General features: G+C 43.9%; 2 protein-coding genes and 7 non-coding genes across 19 annotated transcripts in view; all 9 read right to left on the bottom strand.

The window, feature by feature from the left end:
- Positions 1 to 704: 704 nt before the first annotated feature.
- On the bottom strand, positions 705 to 8,285 carry IA-2 (IA-2 protein tyrosine phosphatase). The gene is made up of 11 exons (XM_008199879.3): positions 8,098 to 8,285; positions 5,526 to 5,619; positions 4,862 to 4,912; positions 4,752 to 4,812; positions 4,569 to 4,700; positions 4,286 to 4,521; positions 3,302 to 4,238; positions 3,165 to 3,251; positions 3,038 to 3,117; positions 2,923 to 2,990; positions 705 to 2,875 (listed from the first exon to the last, which is right to left on the bottom strand). Exons 2-11 carry the CDS (start codon positions 5,614 to 5,616, stop codon positions 1,613 to 1,615), a joined length of 3,006 nt encoding a protein of 1,001 aa, XP_008198101.1. The 5' UTR covers positions 5,617 to 5,619; positions 8,098 to 8,285; the 3' UTR covers positions 705 to 1,612.
- On the bottom strand, positions 6,566 to 6,655 carry TRNAY-GUA (transfer RNA tyrosine (anticodon GUA)). Its single transcript is given in 2 exon segments — positions 6,566 to 6,601; positions 6,619 to 6,655. It is a non-coding gene; the product is annotated as a tRNA-Tyr (tRNA).
- Positions 6,736 to 6,825, bottom strand: TRNAY-GUA (transfer RNA tyrosine (anticodon GUA)). The gene is given in 2 exon segments: positions 6,736 to 6,771; positions 6,789 to 6,825. It is a non-coding gene; the product is annotated as a tRNA-Tyr (tRNA).
- On the bottom strand, positions 6,901 to 6,990 carry TRNAY-GUA (transfer RNA tyrosine (anticodon GUA)). Its single transcript is given in 2 exon segments — positions 6,901 to 6,936; positions 6,954 to 6,990. It is a non-coding gene; the product is annotated as a tRNA-Tyr (tRNA).
- TRNAY-GUA (transfer RNA tyrosine (anticodon GUA)) lies at positions 7,064 to 7,154 on the bottom strand. The gene is given in 2 exon segments: positions 7,064 to 7,099; positions 7,118 to 7,154. It is a non-coding gene; the product is annotated as a tRNA-Tyr (tRNA).
- On the bottom strand, positions 7,230 to 7,319 carry TRNAY-GUA (transfer RNA tyrosine (anticodon GUA)). The gene is given in 2 exon segments: positions 7,230 to 7,265; positions 7,283 to 7,319. It is a non-coding gene; the product is annotated as a tRNA-Tyr (tRNA).
- TRNAY-GUA (transfer RNA tyrosine (anticodon GUA)) lies at positions 7,395 to 7,484 on the bottom strand. Its single transcript is given in 2 exon segments — positions 7,395 to 7,430; positions 7,448 to 7,484. It is a non-coding gene; the product is annotated as a tRNA-Tyr (tRNA).
- TRNAY-GUA (transfer RNA tyrosine (anticodon GUA)) lies at positions 7,558 to 7,648 on the bottom strand. Its single transcript is given in 2 exon segments — positions 7,558 to 7,593; positions 7,612 to 7,648. It is a non-coding gene; the product is annotated as a tRNA-Tyr (tRNA).
- A 320-nt stretch (positions 8,286 to 8,605) lies between the features above and the next one.
- The window catches only part of RhoGAP19D (Rho GTPase activating protein at 19D), a 31,746-nt gene continuing 17,002 nt past the window's right edge, over positions 8,606 to 23,349 (bottom strand). For 3 of the 11 annotated variants that reach the window (XM_008199870.3, XM_008199872.3, XM_064354838.1), the window contains 20 exons: positions 22,873 to 22,920; positions 19,173 to 19,307; positions 18,876 to 19,121; positions 17,673 to 18,691; positions 17,357 to 17,622; positions 17,186 to 17,311; positions 16,395 to 16,532; positions 16,073 to 16,321; positions 15,827 to 15,886; positions 15,612 to 15,726; positions 15,400 to 15,486; positions 14,559 to 14,697; positions 14,422 to 14,505; positions 12,810 to 13,049; positions 11,576 to 12,575; positions 11,347 to 11,528; positions 11,092 to 11,296; positions 10,704 to 11,041; positions 10,609 to 10,654; positions 8,606 to 10,128 (listed from right to left, as the gene is read on the bottom strand). In XM_008199870.3, the coding sequence (XP_008198092.1) occupies positions 9,233 to 10,128; positions 10,609 to 10,654; positions 10,704 to 11,041; positions 11,092 to 11,296; positions 11,347 to 11,528; positions 11,576 to 12,575; positions 12,810 to 13,049; positions 14,422 to 14,505; positions 14,559 to 14,697; positions 15,400 to 15,486; positions 15,612 to 15,726; positions 15,827 to 15,886; positions 16,073 to 16,321; positions 16,395 to 16,532; positions 17,186 to 17,311; positions 17,357 to 17,622; positions 17,673 to 18,691; positions 18,876 to 19,121; positions 19,173 to 19,307; positions 22,873 to 22,920 (5,619 nt within the window). In that variant the 3' untranslated portion in view covers positions 8,606 to 9,232. Of the gene's footprint in view, positions 10,129 to 10,354; positions 10,466 to 10,608; positions 10,655 to 10,703; positions 11,042 to 11,091; positions 11,297 to 11,346; positions 11,529 to 11,575; positions 12,576 to 12,809; positions 13,050 to 14,421; positions 14,506 to 14,558; positions 14,698 to 15,399; positions 15,487 to 15,611; positions 15,727 to 15,826; positions 15,887 to 16,072; positions 16,322 to 16,394; positions 16,533 to 17,185; positions 17,312 to 17,356; positions 17,623 to 17,672; positions 18,692 to 18,875; positions 19,122 to 19,172; positions 19,308 to 19,385; positions 19,524 to 22,872; positions 22,921 to 23,349 lie in introns of those variants that run through there. The other 8 variants (XM_015983548.2, XM_008199876.3, XM_008199873.3 and 5 more) reach the window with 8 other exon arrangements.

The following is a 23,349-nucleotide window of genomic DNA, read 5'->3' as shown; positions in this document are numbered from 1 at the left end:
AGGTTTGCGCCTCGAAATACGATTTTGGCACGCTCGGGATTTCGACGAAAATAAATATTTTTGAGGAATTTCCGGATTATTGTTCCAACGGTTTGAGGCTTTGATCTGTAATAAAAATGTTTGAATGGAGACATGCGACGCCTCTTTTTGGAATACTTGTATACAGTATAATGTAAACCGGACACTTTTTATAGAAGCGTGTTTATTAAGAGAAAGGGAGGGTGAGCAGTCTTCCGTGGAAGTATCGGGACTGAAGAGGAAAAAAGAAAATTATCTGATTTTAATGTGAGGATCGTGGAACGAAAACTTGCCTCATTTGTGTAAAGACTTACAAAAGTAGGACATTCACTAATTAAAAATTAATATTAGCCATAGCGTGTCGATGTGCCTTATGACAAGGTTATTTATAGTTTAATTGGGTAAGGGCGGTATATTAGATTTGGGTTAATAATGGTTAAAAAAGAGTGAGTTAATTAATTAATTAGCTGCTCGTATTTGTGCCAAGACTTTATCGACCGGAGCCTGAATTTTTATCTGCAACCAGAAATACAACCGGCTTAGTAACGGAGTGAAAATTGCGATCATTTCTGTTATTACTCATTATTTAAAGTCCGCGTTTGCTGAGATTGGTCTGATTAAAGTGGTTCGAGATATTTTGTCCTGGCTTTCTGGTGATAACGCAAATGAAAAGAATAAATCAGTCGTGATTTCCCAGGGTTTAATAACAGGCCTAAAGTCAGGTTTATGTACAGGAAATTGGGACAGGATTAAAAGACAAAATAACAACTAGTATGCTGTATACATACAATTAGTTTACATTTCACTATTCTAATTCAGATAAATTCAGTACATTAATGATTCAATACATAACATTATCTGACAAAATATAGTTAGTTGACAATATAGCATAGAACATTTGTAATTATACCTTTTTATCATTAAATTCTCTTAAAAGTCTAATCGTTTTAAGTTTTGTCATCTCTCGTCATAATATAAGCAGCTGGGACCAGGGACGTTCCCGTAGTGATAAAAGTGGATAAAAGGGAATTTCCCCCGCCTCAGCCTTCTCTTTATCATTTTAATAAAACTTCATAAAAAATAAATAAAGTTTACATTTCTCATTAACTTCAGTCTGAATTATATTATGGTAAGCGTCGAGTTTAATCAAGAGAAAAAAAGTAAGAAAAAAAATCGTCAGTATCAACATTTTTGGGAGGCTGGTGACCAAAAATATTAATACTCGTAATTCCTCCACTTGGTTGCTGATTGTAGGCTCGTGACTGGAAACGCGATATCCTTTCGAATTGACTGAAATATTCCACAAATAAGAAAAATATGTAGCGTAACGTTGATACATTTATACACAAAATATATATTCTTTACAGATAATTATATAAGTTGTAACATATGAAGTAACATCAATATAGACGTGTTTTTATGTGAGAAAAATAAATCGGAGAATCTGCTTAACCCATGGATATGTAATCATAGAGGTGAACCAAAGAGCAAGGTACGTGTGTGTGAAGATGAAGAATACGTCAGGTCCGAAACAGAAAAGCCGAGTAACCCCGAACAGGGCTGGTTGTTGGGAGTTGCTCTTAATCAGATCGGTTTATTGTTTGTCTTTGTCAGCCTGAGCGGGCGAAGGTTGCGGTGGCAAAGCTTTTAAAATGGCGTGGACTTCTTCAGCAACAGCTGTCAGAACGAACTCAAATTGCTGCTTGGTGGCAACCATTCTCGGCCTCTGATCCCGCAGATGTTCCAAAGTCGCTGCGATATCAATCTCCTTGGCGCCCTTTGCCATCCGGCTCAGCACCATATCGATCAAGCAGTAGGTGCCCGTCCTCCCGGCCCCGTCGCTGCAGTGCACCACGATGGGGCACGACCGCCCTCTGTACGACTTATTCACCTTCCGACGGAACTCCAGCAGGGCCTTGGTGGACGCCGGGACGCCCGACTCGGGCCAGGACAGGAAGTGGAACTGGGTGACGGTGCGCGTCTCTCCGGTTTTGACATTTTTCAAGTAGAACGAACGGACTAGGTAATCGTCGCACCAGATGTGCTCGCTGACGAGGTGCACCTCGTAGATGTGGTACAGCTCGGAGCCCTCCTCGGGCCAGTAGCGGTGGCACATGGCGGCGCCGCCCTCCGTCAGCCGCGTCAGCATCACGATCACGACGGCGCCCTGCTCCCAGATCAGCTGCCAGAAGTCGGGGGCGGTGAGCGGGAGCGGCCCCTGGGTGGCGATGTAGGCGGGGTTGCGGGGGTCGTGGTCCGTGATGCTGGAAGCGTTGATGTAGTCGGATCCTGAAGCATTGGAGAGTTCGTTGAGGACGACGCGGGAGTGGTCGTAGGGGATGATGTCCGGGTAGCGGTTCTTCTCCAAGTTCTCCTTCTTGGTGGCGATGCTGGTGTCGCAAGGTTCGGCCACGTAGGCGCACAGGGCCACCCATTCCTGCTCCAGACGGTCCTTGTTCTTCAAGTGGTCCTCCATGTAGCTTAGGACCATATGACCGGTGGAAATGTCCATATTGTGCAAAGCTGGCTCCTCGCTCCATGATGATGTGCTCGAGCGGCTGCTGGGACTTTGCTCGGATTCACGTGACAGGGATGTAATTCTGCCATGGACCGTATCTCCGACGGGTTGGCCTTTGGCAGCCATTCGAGCGCGGCACAAATCTTGATAATCTTTACTGGCCTCGGTGTCTGGACGCGACAATCCCTGTAACTTTTCCTTAGACTTCAAATGTCGCCGGATCAGGATCAGAAGTGATGCCGCAATGATCATAGCTCCTAATACTCCACAAACCATGAAGATCACGATGTAAAATTCGTTGTCGTACATTGGGGCAGATACAACAGTTCGCATCTTAGTCTAAGACATTTTAAACTATTATCGGAAAACTGGATTAAAGGACTCACCTTGTCACCAATTCCAGCTGCCGTAATTACAATACCTGTAACTTCTCTGAGAGTGTCCTTGATCTTACCTACAAACAAAAAGTTAAAACAAGACGAGTCGCTTTTGGGAACGCACCGATTTGTTCGGCCACTTGTGTCGAATTCCAACCCTTGTTGTTCGGTTCTACTTTGAAAGTAACCTCATTATGGTCCACGCTGCAAGGATCAAAATCAACTTTGCACCAATTGACCTCCAAACTTACCGTCCATGGCTGAAAGCCGACCGCTCAAGTCCCAGAAGATCGGAAATATTTCCGATCAACTGCTTACCTTCCGCCCACTTATACACACTGAAAAATGGAAAATAACAATAATAATAATAAAAATACGAAGAACTCACTCGTTTTCAAATTCGACGTAAACGTAGTCCGTGTCGACAACGTAAGGCTCTTGCGGGACGACGTCGTTGCCTTCGGCTTCCTTTTTCGGCGGCGTGAAAGCCGAGTGGAAGCTTTGGTGTCGGTTGGGCACTGCTCTTTTCCCGTCGGGTATTTGTGCGTCGAACGGTGGCCCCGGCTTTTTTACATCGAGTCTTTCGGGTCGTTTAAACCCCAGATTGTACTTGGTTAAAATTTCCTCGAGATTTTGCTCCTCGTCGTCGGAACGAGGGGCGTAGACAACTCCGCCCTCGGTGTACACACCCGGAGCGTTCTGCGGCCGGTGTTTATGCTGCAATTCTCTGAAGATCTCCTTCGTGTTAAAATTATTGTCTTCGAATTGATTTTTCAATTCTCGGAAAGCACCGCCCGGGATTATATTGTAGCCACTTCCGTATTCCTCGCTTGGCTCGTCGTTTTCGTCGAAATAAATTCGTGATTCTGGGATTTCGTCATTGTAGCTTAGGGTGTCGCGGGATTCCCAGCCGGCGCGGAAGTTGTCTGGAGTGTTGTATTCCAGAGTGAAGCGTTCGAAAGGGTCGGCTTGTTTGGTTTCGAGTTCTTCTTCATTCGGGTCAGTTGCTTCGATTTGTGCTAACAGTTGGATGAGTTTGTCGTATTCTTCGGGGGTGAGAGTGTCTTGGATTTCTTCCGGACTTAGCTTCATTCGGTTCAGGTATCTGATGAGAGGGTACATTTGGCGAACGTCATTCACTGTCATTTCGTCGTTTTCGGGTGGAAGAAACTCGAGGTCGTCTCTAGATTCTCTTCCTGCTCGGAAATCGCTAGGTGTGTTGTAATTTTCAGTAAAATAATCCGAAGTGGGAAGAGAACGGCGATGCATTTGTGGTATCCATGTCCGTTTAATGACTTGTGCGTAAGGATCCTCTATGTCGTAAACTGATCATTTGTTAGGTTTGAAAATTTGTGGGTGAATTAGGACTTACGGTCTATAGCATTTGGTGCTAGAATTTTCTCTCGGAGGGCTTGTTGGGGGGTTTCGTCTACTGGGGGGTAATAAACTTCGTCAGCAAAGTCAGCATGTGGGTTTTCAATACTAGGAGTGTATTTGACAATAGCCATTTCTCTCGGATCTAATGGATCTTGTTCTTCTAGAGCTTTCAAAGCTCCTTCCAAGTCCTGGTCGACTAAATGGGAGCAAGCATTGTTCTCGAACGATACACTAAACAAAGAAAACAATCAAAAGTATTGTCATAACGTGTAACTTACTCGTGCTTGGTGGCATATAACATCGCCTGTAAGCGACATTGCGTGTAGCCGTGGCTCCATCGATATCCCAACGCAAACAATCGGCGCAATTCTCGACTTATCTGGTGCAAAACTTCTCGCTCGAGACTGTATCTAAAAACGCGTCAATAGAAAAAAAAACGTAAAAGTTGGCCATAATAAAACCTATACAAGTCATCCTCGTCGACATCCGAAGCTGGCGGTAAACATCGACCAAAAGCGTAATCTGAAATTTCAATTCCAGTCAGACGTTCGCGAGCTTTTCTACCGCTTACCGTCAAAGCACCATTCGTCCTCCAAGCACAATCGTTCGCTGAATAAACAGCCTGAAAAAGATGGGTCAGTTACTTAGGAATTTCGGTCATGTGTCTCCAAAACAACAGTCCAATTCGGCAATTTTCATGAATGGGGTTGGGATTCATTGATCAGTGTACCTACGCTAAAACGGCTGAAAACTGACGTCACGGCGCTGATGCGTGGGCGGGCGAGACCGGGATTTGTTGCATTCGGCAAAATATAAAATTCAGAACGAACAAGCGGTACAGGATTTTGAAGTTAGAGCCAAATAGTCTTAAAGTGAGGACTGCGTCATTTCTTTGTTGGATGCCACCTACGTCAGCAGGTGGAACAATCAATATATCGATTAGTGTGTAAAAAGGGAACAAATGTTGGAATAATAGCGCGTCGGCGATACATTTTTTATTTTTTCCGTTTTGATTAATCCGCAGGGGTGAGATTGAGTGATAGGAGGTTTCAGTTAAGCTGCGTCCCGATTTTTGCCACTTGTGATGAATATTTCATAAATTCTAATTTAGGCGAAAACGGTTTTCTAGCAAACTTAAAATGCTAATCCACTTTACGTCACGTTTGATATTCACCATGAATCTTGAGCGTGGTATAGTTTTTGCGATGCACTGTTTGATTAAGGACGTTACTTACCCACGTTCCCTTCGGAACGAACTCCCGGTGGCCCGACGGTGGCAATCAGGAGAAGAAGAGCGAGCCGTAACGGTACGCCCGGCCACAGCATGGCCTTTAATGAGAAAACATTATTAGATTACTAACTAGTGACACGAGATGGAATTAACGTGAGCGTGCAGATGAAGAGCTTTGTAGCTCGACGATGGTATGCTAATTAACGGCGAACTATCTCACTGTGCAGGGGACAGAAAGCGGGTCTGTTATTACTTCGGGATTATTTCTGAATTGTTATCAGAATTAATCGGTTTCGGAAAGTGATTAACAGCTTGATAGCTAGAGTGGTGGGTGGTTTTGGAGTCAGCAGAAAATTCGAACAGCCGTCCTTCCAACTGATCAAAGAGTAATTGCCATTAAAAGTCACTTGAAAAATGTGTGCCGACATCTGGTTCTTTGATGTTACCCCCTGCCAACGATCGATATGTTAGCGTAAAAGCCTATAATTTGATTTCTGGGCACTGATGTTTAAAGTTTTTTTCTGGAAGGCAATTACTAATCTTCTAGCATTAATTAGGTTTATTTTCTATTGATTTGTTTACCAAGCCGGGTCTTTGGGAAAAACAATTTGCAAAAACTGCTGTTCCAATGTTAATTAGAGTGTCTCTACCTACTAAAAGCTTTGGGTAGGTTTTTCAGATATTGATCTTCGAATCCTCCGAGCACGTAACACAAAAATAAAAAAAACATCACAATTCTTGTAATATTGGACTACAATCATGTCATGTAAGATTATTTGTTTGGTCACGAAATACAGCTAAATGTCATTCGGTGTTATCAAAAAACGCTAAAATATCTCTTGTCGCGTAGGCCGTCTAATTGATATTCATTTTACATGCCATGTAGCGCTTTTACAGTTGGTAATTGAAATTTTATACACGAAATGTTTTCGTGTACAATTTGGAGGTTTTTACTTGACAAAAAGGATCCAGCTGTTTATTAGCCAAGGTTTTCCTATCTCCCTTTTTCGCCAATTTTTTTTACATAAAAATGCAAAAACGTATTCCTTCGAGCCGGATTTGAACCAGCGACCTATGGATGTCCACAAGAAATTCCTCTACAGTCCACCGCTCTACCAACTGAGCTATCGAAGGCTGTGCTAATATCATTTAGTGACATTTTTCTTAATGTGCTTCATTAACATTTAATTAAATTTTAATGTTTCAAAAATATTTCCTTCGAGCCGGATTTGAACCAGCGACCTATGGATGCCTACAAGAACGTCCTCTACAGTCCACCGCTCTACCAACTGAGCTATCGAAGGCTGTGCTAATAATGTTTTACGACATTTTTTGTGAATTTAATAATTGAGATTAATTTTGAATTTATAAAAAATGATTCCTTCGAGCCGGATTTGAACCAGCGACCTATGGATATCTACAAGAATGTCCTCTACAGTCCACCGCTCTACCAACTGAGCTATCGAAGGTGTTACTTTCGCCTTTCTCCAAGCCAGAGACTGTCCAAATTTGGTCTACTTAACACCGAAATAAAAAATGCTTTCCTTCGAGCCGGATTTGAACCAGCGACCTATGGATGTCTACAAGAACCGTCCTCTACAGTCCACCGCTCTACCAACTGAGCTGTCGAAGGTTGTGCTAATAATGTTTTACGACATTTTTTGCGAATTTAATTAATGAGATAAATTTTGAATTTGTAAAAAATGATTCCTTCGAGCCGGATTTGAACCAGCGACCTATGGATGTCTACAAGAATGTCCTCTACAGTCCACCGCTCTACCAACTGAGCTATCGAAGGTTGTGCTAATAATGTTTTACGACATTTTTTGCGAATTTAATTAATGAGATAAATTTTGAATTTGTAAAAAATGATTCCTTCGAGCCGGATTTGAACCAGCGACCTATGGATATCTACAAGAATGTCCTCTACAGTCCACCGCTCTACCAACTGAGCTATCGAAGGTGTTACTTTCGCCTTTCTCCAAGCCAGAGACTGTCCAAATTTGGTCTACTTAACACCGAAATAAAAAATGCTTTCCTTCGAGCCGGATTTGAACCAGCGACCTATGGATGTCTACAAGAACCGTCCTCTACAGTCCACCGCTCTACCAACTGAGCTATCGAAGGTTGTAAAAATGTGCGATAAAAAACGAAAAATTCGTCAATCACACCGCTTTCAACGTTCGACCTTTGAGCTTTTCAGCAGGATAACAAGATCAATGCAATCAATCCTTTTATTTCGTTAAAACGCAACTCTGATTCCAAACGCGTCTCAATTAAAACAATTTCTATGAAGCAAATGAAACCACTAATTGCCTGGATTAAATTGAGACAAGACGATTTACTGTGCTTTCCGCAGACTCTCCAACTGTTTGTCTAAGGGTTAAATTAAATTGAGCGAGGATCGGGGGTGGCATCCCAAAAAATATGCAAATTTCGTTCCGTTATCCAACCGACTAGCACATGGTGATAAAACAACGAAATTGGAAAACATTCCATAAATCGAAAACAGGTGGGTGCTGACATATTCCTGATGGAGGGATCGAAACGTCGCAAAATAAGCAAAATCGACTCACCTGGTGTGCAAGCCGAAGCCGTTCACTGCATCGCTTCCTTTGATCCCGTGATCACAAAACAACAAGAAATTGGTGGTGAATTCGGTGGGCAATAACGGGGACGCCGTCACCTAGCCCTCTAAATTTTCCCGATTGTGGTATTAAGTCGTCTGTTGGAGATGACGCTGGGCGCCGGCGCTTTGGCGTCGCTGCGAAGGCGGACGTAGGACGAAAATCGATTATTTCAAGGGATTGTATTTGATATAAATATTACAAGCCCATTCAAAACGACCGGACTTGTATTTTTCGCACGTCGATTTTTTAAACCACCGATAAGGGCCCGCTTACAGCCTGTTATTGAGCGCGATAAGAGCGCCTTATCACGGTGTTCCTGGATTGATTAACAAAAATCATCGGCTTTTATGAGATTGTAATTGGGGCTTTTATCAGAGCTTATCTGGAGGGCTTAGTACGACTCGGAGCAACTTTTAGACATTGGATTGTAGGGTTGGGGAGAAAAACTACTGTGAACTGGATAAACTGAAAATTATATTTACAATTTTCACAAAATACAACAACACATACAATTTGTACTTAAAACTATAAAAAACAATAACAGGCAAGAATATGCTCAGCCTATGACCTTTATACACCAATTCACAAGCAAATAAACAATATTTACAAAAAGTGGCTAGATAATATATTATTTTGGCACAGTATTCAATAATACTGTTTGAAGAAGGAAATAATAGAAAGATGAAAAACGTGGTAATCAAAGCATAAAGAACTAAACATGAGAGTAAAACAACACAGTTATGTACAAGCCTAAATCACTACAGTTTTATCACAAATTTAATTGCTTCACCTTGGAATTGAATTAATTCATTACTTTTAGAATCACATACATTTAAAGGAGCAAAAACTTAAAGTAACAACAAATAAATGCTGTAAAAATAAAAACTCGGCCGTCATAATATTAGAAATTACATTTCCGTCTTTTTCAAAGATCAAAAAACAAAACCTTAGCCTACTTTCACACGAAACGAAAGCAACTTCCATTCTATGTATGAATTTACCCTAAATAAATAATGATTATCAATGCACATGCGTATTGCACATCATCAGCTCAGTCTATCCCTTTAAGGCACGCGACGACTTAAACGTGAGATTCGAGCGGTACTTTAAAAACGGCGGTTTCCGGAAAACTCTGGGGCCGAGCGCCCATCAAATGCTGCTTCAACGCCACGACCATGTTCTCGGGCCCTATCAGGTTTATTTCGAAGAACAGCCTCTCGCGCCTCGTCGAGCTCAAGTCCGGAGAGCTGGTCCGCAAGTTCTTCTCCTTATTTTCCTTGTTTGAAGTCACTTCTTCCTGGTACTTGTTGTCGAGCCACGTGACTTTGTCTGGATCCTTCGTCCCGCCAACAGTGTGCCGTCTCTTGATCGACCGATCCGGCATTCCGTTTTTCCTCTTCAGCTTGGTCACATCCTTGGAGCGTCGCACGGAGGTTGCCAACTCCCGCCGCTTGTTCAAGTTGCTTTCGGTTTTTTCCGTCTTGGTCAGACTGTCCGAACGCTTGAGTTTATCCCCGGTCTTGTTCAGACTTTCCGACCGCTTCAGCTTGTTGTTCAGTGGCGAGACTGTCCGTTCGGGCTTGTTCAGCGACTCCGAACGCCGCAGTTTCGAGTTTGGCACCGAATTTTTCCTGTTGTTCATGTGCTTGTTTGATATGTGCTTCTCGGATGTCATTGTCGAATCTTCGTCTTTCTCGGTATCGTTTTTCGATTCTTTAAGTTTAGAGTCGTCCCAGTGTAAAAAATTCGCTTTGTTGCTAAATTGGTTCTTGTGTAAGCTGGGATTTCGGTAGCAGTCGCCTAAATTTGGCACGTTTTCTTTGTCCGAAAGGGAATGCGCGATGATTCGGTGGGTCTTCTCCGGTGATTCGTCCGCGTAGGGGAAGTCCTCCCCGGAGAGGAGATTCTCCCGAGAGTTCTTCTTCTCCATCAGTTTCTTGTCGTAGAGGTTGGTCAGAGTGGTCACCAGATCCGCATCTAGAAAGAAAAACCCGTTTAGGTTTCTGTCTTAGATTGTTATTAGTAGCGAAAAACCGCATACAAAATGTTTACACCTTAAGAAACACTGAAAGCATTTAAATTTGTTATTGATGGGGGAAAACAAGATGGAGTAGAATTAATCGAGGCGTCTGTGCATCAGTCACGTGTTACGCTAAGCTAAAAAAAGGGGTGCGTGAAGCTTGTCTGGAGAGCACGTTTCTACCTCACAATCTGTTGTACAAGTGTCGGGTACGTGGGGGACGTTGTGGTGGTGCGGTAGTTGGGGGCCTGACCGGCCGCCACCCTCTAACAGGCGGCAGAGGTGCACTACACCCTAACACACCCAAGATTACTAACAGGGTATTCCAAGTTTTACCGCAAGTCAAAAAATAAAACAAGTGTTTATTTTTTGGCGGGCGGTAAAAGTTTGAATGTCCTGTAGACTTTCTAGAGTTAATTAATAACTACGACACTTACCGTCATCTATGGACACCTCTTTGTGGAGGGAGTCTAGAGAGCCGCCCTAAAACCAACAATTTCAGTCTCGTTTAAATTTCCAATTGAGAAATTACCTCATTTTCGTACTTGACTTTCTTCATGGCACCATTCGCGTTCAAGTCCATAGAACTGGAATTGACGTTCTCGACGGAACTGCCACGTCGCACCAACCGGCCGTTTTGCGTACTAACACTCTCGTTTCTGTTCGTGTCGCGTAAACTGCCACCGAAATCACTATTGTTTTTATTGTATTGCACTTGGTACGAATTGTCCAAACTGTGTCTATTGTCCATGTTGATAGTTCGTGTAAATACATTGGAAGCACTGTTTGTTTTAAGTAAATGGGAGTCGACCGTTCTTGTGGACAGTCGGGGTGTTTGATTTACGTTACTAGCCGAAGTACTTTTGGAAGCTGTAAAATTTTGCGTTCAATTAATGGAACACCAAATTTGGGGTTCTTACCGATGTTGGTCACCGAAATCTCCAAATGTCGCGGCATTTGCAACATAGCTTCCGTCTCCTGTTTGAAGTTTTCAATACGTCGGTGAAAATCCTCTTTATCAGTCGAGTAATTAAACCAAGGCACTTTTGCAGGCTGTTTGCAACTCTTTTCGATTTCGCTCACTGTTGTGGGTATGACGTTACTTTTATCGTCCGTAATTGTACTCTGGAAGACAGGCGATTGTAACAAGTGTAAATTTTGGGCACAGTTCTTACATTTTTGAGATCAGATTGTGAGAATGTGTCCGAATAGTAGCCTCCGGTTCCGTTCGGAGACGTGACTTCTTTGCTTTCGCTTAAGGAACCTGAACCTTTGGTCGTTTTCCTTTTCACTTTTCGCTGCGCCGCCGAAATGATCGATGAAAGCAATGCGCCATTCTTTTGCTTATCCTTTAAAGCTGCAACCGAGTGATTACCAAAAGGGTGACAATTATCGAAAAATTACCTTCATATTTGCTAATATTTTCGAGTAACAGAGCTTGACTACTCGGGGGTTCTGGCTCGTCCTGCGCTTCGGTTATAACGGCGGAAAGAGGCACTTCGTCCGTGTCGTCGTCCGAAAAGAACCAATCGGCGCTTGTCAGTAGAGTTTCCACGATTTTATACTGATGGGTCATGTTACTGACCATTGTTTCCATATTGTCGTCCTCGGGCCTGACAATGTTCGGGCCGAAGACAATCGCTAAATTTTTCGCTTCCATTTTATTAATCTCAGAATTATCCATAACTTTCTTCAAGTGAAACATGATGTGTTTAAGCGTGTGGTAATTGTGAGGGGGCAAACTCTTAATCAGCCTCTTCAATTCCTTCATCCTGGCTTCGGGATTCTCGATTTTGTCGGCCTTAATGAAACTCGGATACAACGCACTAGTCACTAAAGAATCGGGGATTTTCCTGAAGAAGGCCTTCAGAAGGCTACTAACAACGTGTAGGTCGTTCCATCGTGGATCATCCACAGGCACTTCTTCGTAATTCCTGTTGATTTCGTCGATCAACGCTACAATCGAGGCGTTATTTCCCGGCACTCGGTATATCCCCACTGTTTGTAATCCGTGAGCGTCGACAATGTCCGTACACACTTCGACGAACCTCGGAACGTAGGGATTCGTCGAAGATGTGAGACACTGTTCGATGGGAATCCCGAAAGTTGAGCCTTCGGGAGCCGTCGGGGAACTCGGCGAACTTGCACCTTGCATTCGCCGGAACTGTTGGGCCACGCGACCCCGCCATGTCTTCACTTTAGGGCTGGTGGAGGGGTCGGCCACTTGAGACGGTTTGCGGTTTTTGCTCACGGGGGATTGACCGGTTGGGGAACGGTTGCGGGAGGTGGAGGATTTGCATTTGGTGGGCTGAGGGGAGAGGCGGCTGTTGCCTTGGACTAGGATGGAAGTGGACGCTGGGATGGTCTGTGGTACGGCTTGCTGTTTACTGCCAGTCGATGGGTCCTGCGGTAATTAATATTAAATGTGAGGGTTATACGAAACACTGATTGCAAAATTATTCATTATTCAAGTCAAAAATGAAAGTGTAGCAGTAATTATCTGCCGGAAACGTACCTCTTCAGTGATACAACACAAAAGAGTTTTTGATGTTCTGTTTCTGGTGTTCATGACAGCACAATGCGATTTTCGTAATGCATTATCTAATCGTTGATAAGGAAAATAATTAGAGATACTTACGAATTTCGCTTCGGCCTCGGTATTCGTGGCCATTTGTTCTTGCAAAGCCTTGAACCAGTCAGTGAATTCTTCTGTGTTTTCGGCTTGGAGGAGGAATTCCGACCGACAAGGATTCACTGATGATACCCTCAAGACATGTTTTCGTTTGGTGTAATCATCAGCTACGCGAACTTCGCTGGCCCTCATGTCCACGCCACTGGCTAGTGAATGTTCAACGGCGTCGGAAGTACCCATCGGGCTCTACGCGAAAAATTTTTTATGTAAATATTGGCATCATTGATAAAGAATCAATTTATTTAAGATAAGGTCGTTCAAAGATCTGTTTAATTTTGTCAAAATTTGTGTACTTATCAAATAAACCCGTGTAAATAACTGTAATAAAAAACTCGGAGCGTAAATCTGCAATGCAAGAGCAGTAGTCACATGAAATTGGTTTAATCGTTCTTTTTCTCGGCGTACATTCCATACCATGAAGACCTTGAAGACACCAAGATTTAGTAATGCGTTTTTCGCAACCGTTTTACACACGGTGAAAAAATCCCTTAGCTATCGCGAAACAATAGCGCGAAAATCGCCTCCGTGTACCTCACAGTGTCGTCATCCGTGTCATTTTCGGCCACAAAAATTCCCACCAAAAATAGCGAAACAATGGGCAATGAATCGCACACCTGTCATAAATAGGTCTAATTACCCAGGATCCTGTCGACCCCCATCGGCGCAATTTCCTGGGGAAAAATGCGTGTGTGGAGAAATTCAGGTTGAGTTGAAGAGGGATGCAGGAGACCGTCCCGGACTTGTTCCGGTGCTGTTCGGTGAGGACGTTCATGATCTCGCTTTCATTCCCGCACAACTGAAGCTCGCGTCTTTCGATCGGGGATGGTGCTAAATATAACCACCGCTGATAGCGAAATTATAACAGGTCGAACGAGATTTTCAAGTGCGGCTTTTAATGAACGCGTCGAGTAGGTGGTCGAAGAGAGGTCTCATTAAGAAGCTTCGACGCTTCCAATACAACAACTGACTGGCGAGACCGACACGCGCCAAGTAAAAGTCCGTGATGGACGAGGAGGCGCATATGTTCCGGAGCCGTTTTTAATTTCGTAAAGCTCGATACGGGCGGAAGTTGCCATATCGATGGCCGCACGTCACCTCGCCATTTCTGGTCGAGGAATTTACGAAATCGCACATAAAATACTAATCGGATTTAGCCGAGGACCTCGCATTGAAATCACCCGAAATTTCCTCCACGATTGGGAAACAACTGCTCTAACCAAGTAACCTCGATATCTCGAAAGCGGGACGTCTTAATCTCCCATCTGCTATTCCAAGTTTCGAGCTCCTAGACAATAGAACGACTACTTATCACTTTGCAATTACCACGGATGAGTTTCTCTCCCTTGTAATTAATATCACGATCGGGCGCATGCTCGCCTCGATTGTTTCATTTCCAACAGTCATAAAAACAAGTGAAAGTTGCGATACTCTTAATGGGTTAGTTAAGTAGAGTTCGAAATTATCATGTTTAGGTATAGAAAGCAAAAGTAAACGCCTTCTTTCTCCGTCTCGAAGGGATTCGCTTTGCTGAGCACACCACATGTCATGTAACACTCACCTGGTGATGCTTATCTTTGTGCAGGAACAGTTTGGGACCCTTGAGCGCGGCCCAAATTTGCTTCCATGACCGGTCACCGGAACGCTGCAACAAGTCACGAATCATTTAAAGCAAAATCACTCAATAAAAAGTCCTACTTTTCCATCGATCTCTGTGATTTTACAATGCAGCGGACCTTCCCTGATCACAGGGTGCTTATCCTTGTCCAGCGGACTTGCGTTGGACTTTTCGCGGTCCAAAGAGGCGCTACTGCTGCTGTTTCCGCTCGCGCTGCCGCTAAAATAATAATAATAATTAGTCACGGTTCGCGCCTCAAAATTGCTTTGTTAGTAATCGGTGCTCTTTCTGCCCAAAAAATGTGCATTATGTGATCGCTTTCGCTTTTCTCCACGCGTTTTTTGACCACTGGAGCATCTCGTGAAGAGGGGCTTCGGTTGCGAATTTGATTCCATGACGCGTTTCGAACGGATTTATATGGACGGCGTGGAAAGTTCGAGCACGTTCGGCGTTAATGAAATACGAACACGTCGCGTTGCATTAACAGCCGATGAACTCGAGATGCAAGGCCGAAATCGAAGAAGAAAGCAGAAGGAGAAGAAAAGAAGAAGAAGAAGAAGAGTCGTTGTCAAGCGCCCACAGCCACCAAGTACATCCATTATCTCGAGACGACTGGTTTTTCATTACCCAATTAAGTGAATAATTAATTATAACGCCGGTGCCATTAGACGAAGAGTTATTATTTCCGTTATCTGGAGGAAACTGCATAGTCTTCCAACTGACCCAGAAGCAGCAAACCGTCATTTCCAACCGAAACCTCCCCATCACCTGGTACCACCATCAGTAAAACACCAGTTGCACGCCTTTCGCGCGTGAAATTATTCTACCACCCCCTGCAAGCTCGAGAGCGCCACCAAAGCCGTTAGACAATGTCTACTGGGGTTAGTCGTGTTAAATGCCGGCAAGCAAATTCCAGCTCACCCTAAAGAGGAAGCAGCGTCCTCAAACAGCTTACGAAGTTGTTGAATGTCCCCGGGAAACAAAGGAGGCCGCCAACGTCTGTGCGCGCTAAACGCCAGAAGGAGATTAACAATTATACAGCGACACCAAAGACTCGAACCGTAAGCAAAAGGCTGAGTGTACGTGTGTGAAAATAGGGGATGTGGGTGGACGAGTCTCGACAAAAAACTCACCTTCGCAGGACCTGGGGCGAAACATCGCTGTCGCTCATGTCGCTATCGAACGGCATTCTGCCACCCTCGGTCGCCTTTAAATACGACTCGCGGCGGGTTGTCCTCTCATCGTCGGCTATAAACAACAACACGATCAAGTAATGCGCAAAAATCGGCGACAAACACAAAAGCCACAAAAAATTAGGTGTTATTGGGCAGACGCATGAAATACTTACCCAGGTTAGTATTTTTAGTCCTCCTTTTAACCACAGCTGCTTTGTTATCCTCCCCAATGACTGCAAATCAGACGGCATGATTAGTATGAGACAAACACTCGCTAAAAACAGCAAACAATCGAATGACACAGATGCTGACACCAAGACGTTAGTAAAGTTAAGTGAGCCATGAAGATTTAAAAACACAAAAAGGGGTTCAAGCCCCCTTCGTTAGTTAGGTTAGCAGCCACGAGCAGTGATCGCTACCTGGTGAAACGGGACGACGCATCGGCGTGTCAACTGACGAAGACGGTGGTTTGAGGTGTCTACTGGGCCTGACGGGCCCTTCCAAGTCAAGCTGGTTGGGCCGAACGGCCTTCGAAGGCTGAGGAACTAAAACTGTGGGAGCTGGAGTGATGGAAACGGAAGGAGTGAAATGCATGTGCTCGACGGGTTCGGGGATAAGAGGAGGCAGGTCGGCGTACGGGATTTGGCCCGGATCGTCCACCTGGTGGTCTGAGGAGCAAGACAAGTGTTTATCCGTGGGAAAATCAAACTGTACCCAAATTGTGGTTTGAGTCAGACATACCTTTAGATTTGTTACCATCGTCGACGATCGCATCCTGTCTGCTTATCCTCTTGCTGGGCTCGGGAGAGTCAACGATCACCCACGATTCCGCCGAGTTAGAACGGGCGCAAATTCTGTTCGCCTGGTTCTCTGACGCTTCTGAAATGTTTCGGCAAGATTAGGAAATGATACGCGAGAAGGAAAGTCTAGTGTTAAGTTTCTACACATTACGTCAGTCCGGGAAATCAAGAAAACTCAAGAAGAAAGTGAAAAATAAAAAGCAAAAACGTGTACAAACATCGCAATGGTTTGAGAAATTTAAATGTCGCAAATTGTGTTTCTTGACGTGTGACATAATTCTTGGCAATCGTCTGGTGTTATCTTTTGTTAATTCGAATGTTATGAAACAATACGACAAACAAATAGAATCGTGTATTCTAGTGAGGGTTTTATTGCAGCGATAAAACCAAACAGCTACAAAACGTATTAACGATTAGTAAACTGGAAACTGTAAAAATGTTTTCCTCTTCCATATCGACCAGTTAGCGAAGGCAGGCACTGATTAGTTGTGAGGTTGGGCGTGACATCTAAATTTGAACGAACTGGCGAAGCAATTACTCGAAGAAAAATCAGTAATTGATGATGGTGCCAGAGATGAGATTAATTGCGCAATATGGAGATGCGATTTTTGCCCGCTGTACGATCACACGTTCCGCGATAAAACATCCCACTTGTTCGAAGTCAATGAATTTAATTGTCACGCCCCCGCAACGGCAATCATTAATAAACTCGCGCCAACACCTATATCTAACCTGTGGGCTTGCCGTATTCTGAAGGTGGTGGACAGTGAATATATTTACTTCCAGTGGAAATCATTACATTTCCAGAAAGTCGTTTGGCGATCGTTTCGCCGAGGCTGGTGTTGCTGCCGGTGCTCCCTTTACCAAAATAAATATCACCGGCTATAAATCGAACCAACTTACCGTTGCTGTCCAGGGATCGCGAGTCTCTCTGGATCCTCTTGGGACTGATGGTGGTCGCTGGGGTTTCGCGGTTCGTAGGCTCGGAACGCGTTTCGAATTCTTGCGCTCTTTCGGTGACGTTCGGAACGATTTTCTTCGAGCTGAATCTCGCTATTTCGGATTTGAAATAAAGCGTGCGGTCGCTGACTTGCGGGTCGTTTTCAGGTTTGCCGCTTTCGAATTGACGAGCTCTCTTATGCACCATTTGTAGACTAGTTGGGTATAATCTACAAGTCACAGTTAGAACGATTAAAGTGTTTAAAATCACATTTATCACCTTTTATCGTCGGAAATATCGCTATTTTCTGCAGTAAACGATCCATTTAGCTGCTCCACGTTATCTAAACTACTGGGAGCAACCGAGGCCTCCTTCATTCTGTCGTTGGTGGCCATCGAGGGTTTATCGTTCGGCGATTTAGCACCTTTCTGTTGCGGCAAATTGCGCGGCACTCCTCCGCTGCTCTGTAACAGATCCCGTTCGTTCTCGATGTCGTTTTTGACCCTCTGGAAGTTCTGATGGGTCGGCTTGGTCTTCGAGGGTGATTCTTGCCGCGCGGGTTCAGCCGGTGGCCACATCGCCCTTTCCAGTTTATTCGGCCTGCTGTAGAACTCGCGCGGTTTCACCGACGTGTCCGTGGGCATTTTCAAAAACTCTTCTTTTTGTTGTACGCTCTTTCGGAACCTGGACATTCTGGCCGAATCGTCCGTTTCTTGCCCCGTCAAAGTCGACGTCGAATCGAACGAAGTTAAACTGTCCTTACTGCCATCGGCCAGCGATGAAGTCAACGAAGAAGACGACTCCCTTCTGCCCGCGTCCAAACTGAGGCGACACCCGGCCGCATTCGGGTACCTCAGACCCGGCATTTCGGAGTTTTGGTTATCTTGCAGATAACTCGGCTTGTGGATGGTCTTCATGTCGTTCAAATCGGAGTAGTCACTGTAGTACTCACGGTCGGATAAAGCACAGCCGTCGCTAGCCCTACGTCCCATATTTCGATACGGAGGCACTTGGGGTTGTGCCCGGGGTCTCTGCCTTCTGAACGGGTCATTGGGCTGGTAGGTCAGTCTATCGTTCAAATCGAGATTTTCGGCACTTCGTTGCGACCGCTCGTGCAACGGCTGCCTGTAGTCATAACCGTAGGGACTTTGTAAGGACCTCCAAGAAAGAGCGTCCACTTGGAACTCGGGAGGTTGGGAAATGGTCTGAGTGAGGAATTGTTGCGCTGCTTGGTGGTCGTTCACGAATCTAGACGGGAGTTGGTTGCTTGCGGGGTTGTAGGCCGTCTCCGCGAAATACTGCAAAAACAGGGACCATAAGGAAAAGCACTGCACTAATGATGCACACTGTTATCTTGACTGAACTTGGGCCAAATTGATTTGTTTTGTTCGATCGCAATTATGATTGCCTTCGAGGAAACGATTAGATAAGTAGCTAATGGCGGTTATGTATAGAACGCGATAAGAGACACGAATCACTTACCCTTTGGAGAATGTCATCTTCTTTGGGTACGACGAGCAGTTGTAGACAATCAGGCGTATTTTGTATCAACTGCACCACTTGCGCGTAGCTCTTGTTGGTCACTAAGACGTCGTTGACTTTCACTAGACGATCTCCCTTTTGTAAACCTGCTCGTTTAGCCGGGCTTGGATCTTTGACGTTCTTTACGAAGATGGTGTCCATAGGGGCCGAGAGAGCCCCAACCGCGGCATACCTATCATCGCTCTCCTGGAAGTAATTTAATAGCAAAAAGTCGGTGTATTTTACCTCGCTACTTACAGCGATCGAGTCCGGAGGATACACGATGAAATGACGTAAAGTAAAACCGAAACTGTCTCCGTTACGCTTAATGAGGAGCTTCTTAGGGCCTCGTCGCAAAGGTGCTGCAGCTGCTGCTGCTATCCTGGCTGGATTCTGCAAGGAATAATGCGATTTTAATTTATGTTACGATGGGTCATTACCGTTGACGTAATGTAGAATTAATTAAATTACCCAACGAGAATAGGTATTGTTCTAAATTTGATACACCCTAAGTATAGTTAGGTTTAATGGCACATTCCGTTCTAAATTAAACGAATCTGCGAGTCCGCCTCGGCCGTGCAAGATAACTGACTGCCTTGATTGGAACGGTTTTTACACACAAGTTATCTCCATTCAGGATTTGATAGTTTATTTTGTCGTTTCGATTCCCACTCACCAATAATTTGGTTCAAATGGTGATTTTTTAATTCGCAATTACTTATCACGATTAATTGAAAACATTAAATTGATTTATCGTTGCACTTTGTCAAAACCAGATTGGATTATCAATTCAGTAATTGGATTCGATAAATGAGAGGGTGTCAACTACCTTTCTTTAATCACTTTCCTAAAACTGAAATAGGATAATAAATGACAGCACTCTTCCACATCACCGAAGACGAGTCAAAATACGGGCTTGACGAAACTGGATAAACTAGTGCATCAAAATGAAAGTGTCAACCTGAACTGTTACGAAAAGAAACCTCATTAATAAAATATCAGTGAAAATTGCCATTAAAGCAGAGAAACCGTTAAATCCGATTTATTTTTCCTTTTGCTCGAATTTTGTTCCCCAAACCCGTGCAAGACCAAGGCTGCATTTTTCTCACAGCAAGTGTGTGAAAAACCGACATTTGCTCGCGTTTTTCACATGTGCGGGCATGGCAAAGGTCGAGGATGGAAGCCTTTCAAGTGGGAGGATTAGACATGCAAGCCCTACAAAATCAAGTGCAACGACATGTCGAATTCGGGAGATTGCTCCACTGGTGCGGCCTTGGGGCTTTTGTGCTCTGGTCATGACACAGATACTTTTAACGGTGATCGGAGAACAACAAATATCAAAATGTTATTGCAACATCTGATGGTGAGCACGATTGGAAGAAGAGCGTTTCCCAGCTTTTGTGGCGCGCGAGTGTTATGTAAGGACAGCGAGCGGTTGCGTCAAACAAGCCAGATAAGAAATTTATAACAATAACAATGATAACACGCGCTTTGGGTTAGATTCATTCATAAAACGGACCGTCTCTTATTATTACAGAAGAGATTAAAACGTGGTCGAGTTGACTAGAATGGGAGATTACTCATAGTTGCCTTTTCAATTATGATGGTTTCTGGCAAATTTTGCTAATCAGGTGTGGGTGTTGGAATAAAAGTCATAGAAGAATAATGATCCTTTGTGTTTGCGTTTGGCCTTCTTACCGTTGGCATATTTTGCAAACACATCCCATTTATCCACCTTTCTAGCATTAATCTCATTCCGCAAAGTGTGAATTCCTGAATTCCAAAGATTGTGATTAACTACTTTCGTAAATATCAATGTTATTATATGTTTTTGCCGATAATGCGCACCTGCGAGTTGCTTATTATTACGAAAGTTAATTTATATTTTTTCGTGTGTGTACGGTTTTCGTGAAATAAAACAACGTGGGTAGGTAACAATGAACCACTTTATTATCTCTCGTTGTGGGAACATTCCTCAATTAACATAATCAGGAATAAATTACAAACGCAAACGTAATTAAAATTATTCGCGCATAAATAACTGGTTAAGGCCATTCGAACGCGACTTATCGCCGGCAATTATCGAAAGGGGAAAATAGAGAAGCAGCAAGAAAGCTCTTCCGACAATCGGGCCTTTGTAAAAATCCTTGTGTCCCCTCGACAGCCAGCCATCCGTATTTGTCTCGGCTGGTAGCTTATCTATTGTCCATTTTGTTGGCGAGCATTCGCGTGCGCAATTAAGGCGGAATATTTACACCGGCTGATTAGCAATTACAATGGCTCTTGGTCTTGAACACGCTTCTAACCGCCACGACGTGGAGTTATTGGCTGCGTTCGAAGACCTACACCTCTGACACCGACACCCACTTGGACCGAAAACCCACCTCGGATGTGGATTTTTTCTGTGTCAGACGTCGACCGGCGAACTGCAGACAGCCTGGCGACATTGCGGCAACACTCTCGTTTCGAATCGCCGCTCTGCGTGGAGGTTGTCTCAATTCATAAAGGACGATTATTTATTGGATAGGTAATTTATATGCCTCTCCTCGATAAATCATAACCGGCCGCTATTTAGCGTGTCTGATACATGTGTTCTTTCGCGACGAGACAATTTAACCAATTAAGCTTGACATTTTTTCATCCAGTAACGACAACACACGCCAAAATCGCATGCTAATGCGAGGGGTTTGCGCAACCTGCGACCTCAAACGGGGGATTATTTAAGAATTATTTAGACAAAAAGGATGATCTCATTGCTGCATGAAGCCACCTCTGGAAATGCAAATGCAAAACGTGGCTTTTGCACAACTTTGAACATTAAGACGAGAGCTGAGGATGATCTCACTGCTTTATTGCTGTCTTAAGAAACGCGAAATTGGCTTTTGTACGACGCTAAAAAGGGGATACTTCATGGTTAGTTAGTTGTGAAAAAGGGGCGTTTGATAGCGTCGAGGATGATCTCATTCCTTTAGAAATGCAAAGAATCTCCGTTTGAAAACAAGCAAGGCGAAATTGAGCAGATGCAACCTTGATTATTGATCGACAGAAAGCCTGGCAGTATCAAAGCGTAGGTAATGCACACTTAAAGTTTATAAGACGTTGCGGGAGCGCATTACGATTAAAAAGTTAAGGTCAATTGCATCAAACTGTAAACATCTGGAGCAGCGTGATGCAATTCGAGGAAATGTCCCGAGATTCTCAAAACAACGCCAGAAATATGGATTGGGAAATGGCGTTATGTCACCACGGGAGTCTCTCAAATGATGTCATAATTATATCCAGTGATGTCGAAACACGAGCTTTGATTTAGAGAAGACGAAATTCCCGCATGGAATGCCGACCGAGATGACTATCCGGTTTCGGCCTTGACTGTAGCCTTCACCCCGTCTCGGGCCGATCGAATAAGGGTTGATGGCATAATGCACGCTTCTTGCCCACAACCGGTCGTTTTTTCCTGCTCGGCCGCCGTAATTTATCGGATTTTTGCAGACGTAAATGCACAGTCGCGACGGCGACGTTAGTGGAATGCACAGAAGAAAACTCAGCCGAATATTGACACGGGGATTAAGACCGGGAAAAATGACGCCACAGTCCTACTGACTGCGCCAATTAACTCAAATATCTTGTTTTTTTTTAACATAAATCAAAATCCAACTTTTAGATCAGATTTTTCTTAATTACCAAGCTGCTCTTTTGTTTTGGCGAATATATTTACGAAACAACAATTGTTTTTATGAATGTTTTGTGAAATTGTTAAAACATATTTATTATTCGCCTCTGGGACGTCGGGTAATTCGCTTTTTTGGCATTATATAAAGGTAAGTCGACTGAGGGAACGCTCGGTCGATTTTCCAGAGCAATGCACGGAAAATGGGTCGGACGATTTGTTATGGCAGAAATTCGCCCTACCTAGACTGCGGATAAAAATCTTAATTAATTAATTGAGTTAATCGCTTACCGGAAACTTGTGCTCAACTTGCGTTTCCTGTGCTCTGTGGAATGTTTCCTGTAAATAAAAAATCGGATTAGAAACGCGCGTCTATCCATTTTGGTGTTTTGTTGACAAAAATGCGATTTTTTCGGCGCGGATCCAGTTAGAACAAGTAGGTTACGGCTTCCGTGCTGATCTAAATGATCGCATCTGTAAAAATTCGCGGACTATTAACACCTGCATAACTGTACTCGGTTTAGAACGCAAATATCATAATAACAATGTTATTATCTGAGAAATGCGGCTGCCGATCTGGCCCAGATGCCGAATTTGGAAAAACTCAATGGGGAAAGTTTGGAGTGACATCATCGACGCATTGCCCGAAAGAAAATTCTCACCTTGTGGGTCTAATCTCGTTGAGAGTATGATTTATGAAAAATTTAAACACCTCGTCATAACGTTTTAACCGTTACCGCTCCTTAACAAAGACTGATTTATTGCCAT

Source organism: Tribolium castaneum, chromosome 2 (genome assembly GCF_031307605.1).
Source record: "Tribolium castaneum strain GA2 chromosome 2, icTriCast1.1, whole genome shotgun sequence".
In the NCBI taxonomy this organism is placed as follows: Eukaryota; Metazoa; Arthropoda; class Insecta; order Coleoptera; family Tenebrionidae; genus Tribolium; species Tribolium castaneum.
The sequence above is the reverse complement of the archived record's forward strand: the minus strand, read 5'-3'. Positions and strand labels throughout refer to the sequence as shown.

Coding starts and splice junctions, on each gene's coding strand:
- IA-2 (XM_008199879.3), bottom strand. CDS start 5,616: ATGCTGTGGCCGGGCGTACCGTTACGGCTCGCTCTTCTTCTCCTGATT. Junction 4,913..5,525: donor TCGTTCCGAAGGGAACGTGG/GTAAGTAACGTC, acceptor CATCTTTTTCAG/GCTGTTTATTCAGCGAACGA. Junction 3,252..3,301: donor TACGTCGAATTTGAAAACGA/GTGAGTTCTTCG, acceptor TCCATTTTTCAG/TGTGTATAAGTGGGCGGAAG.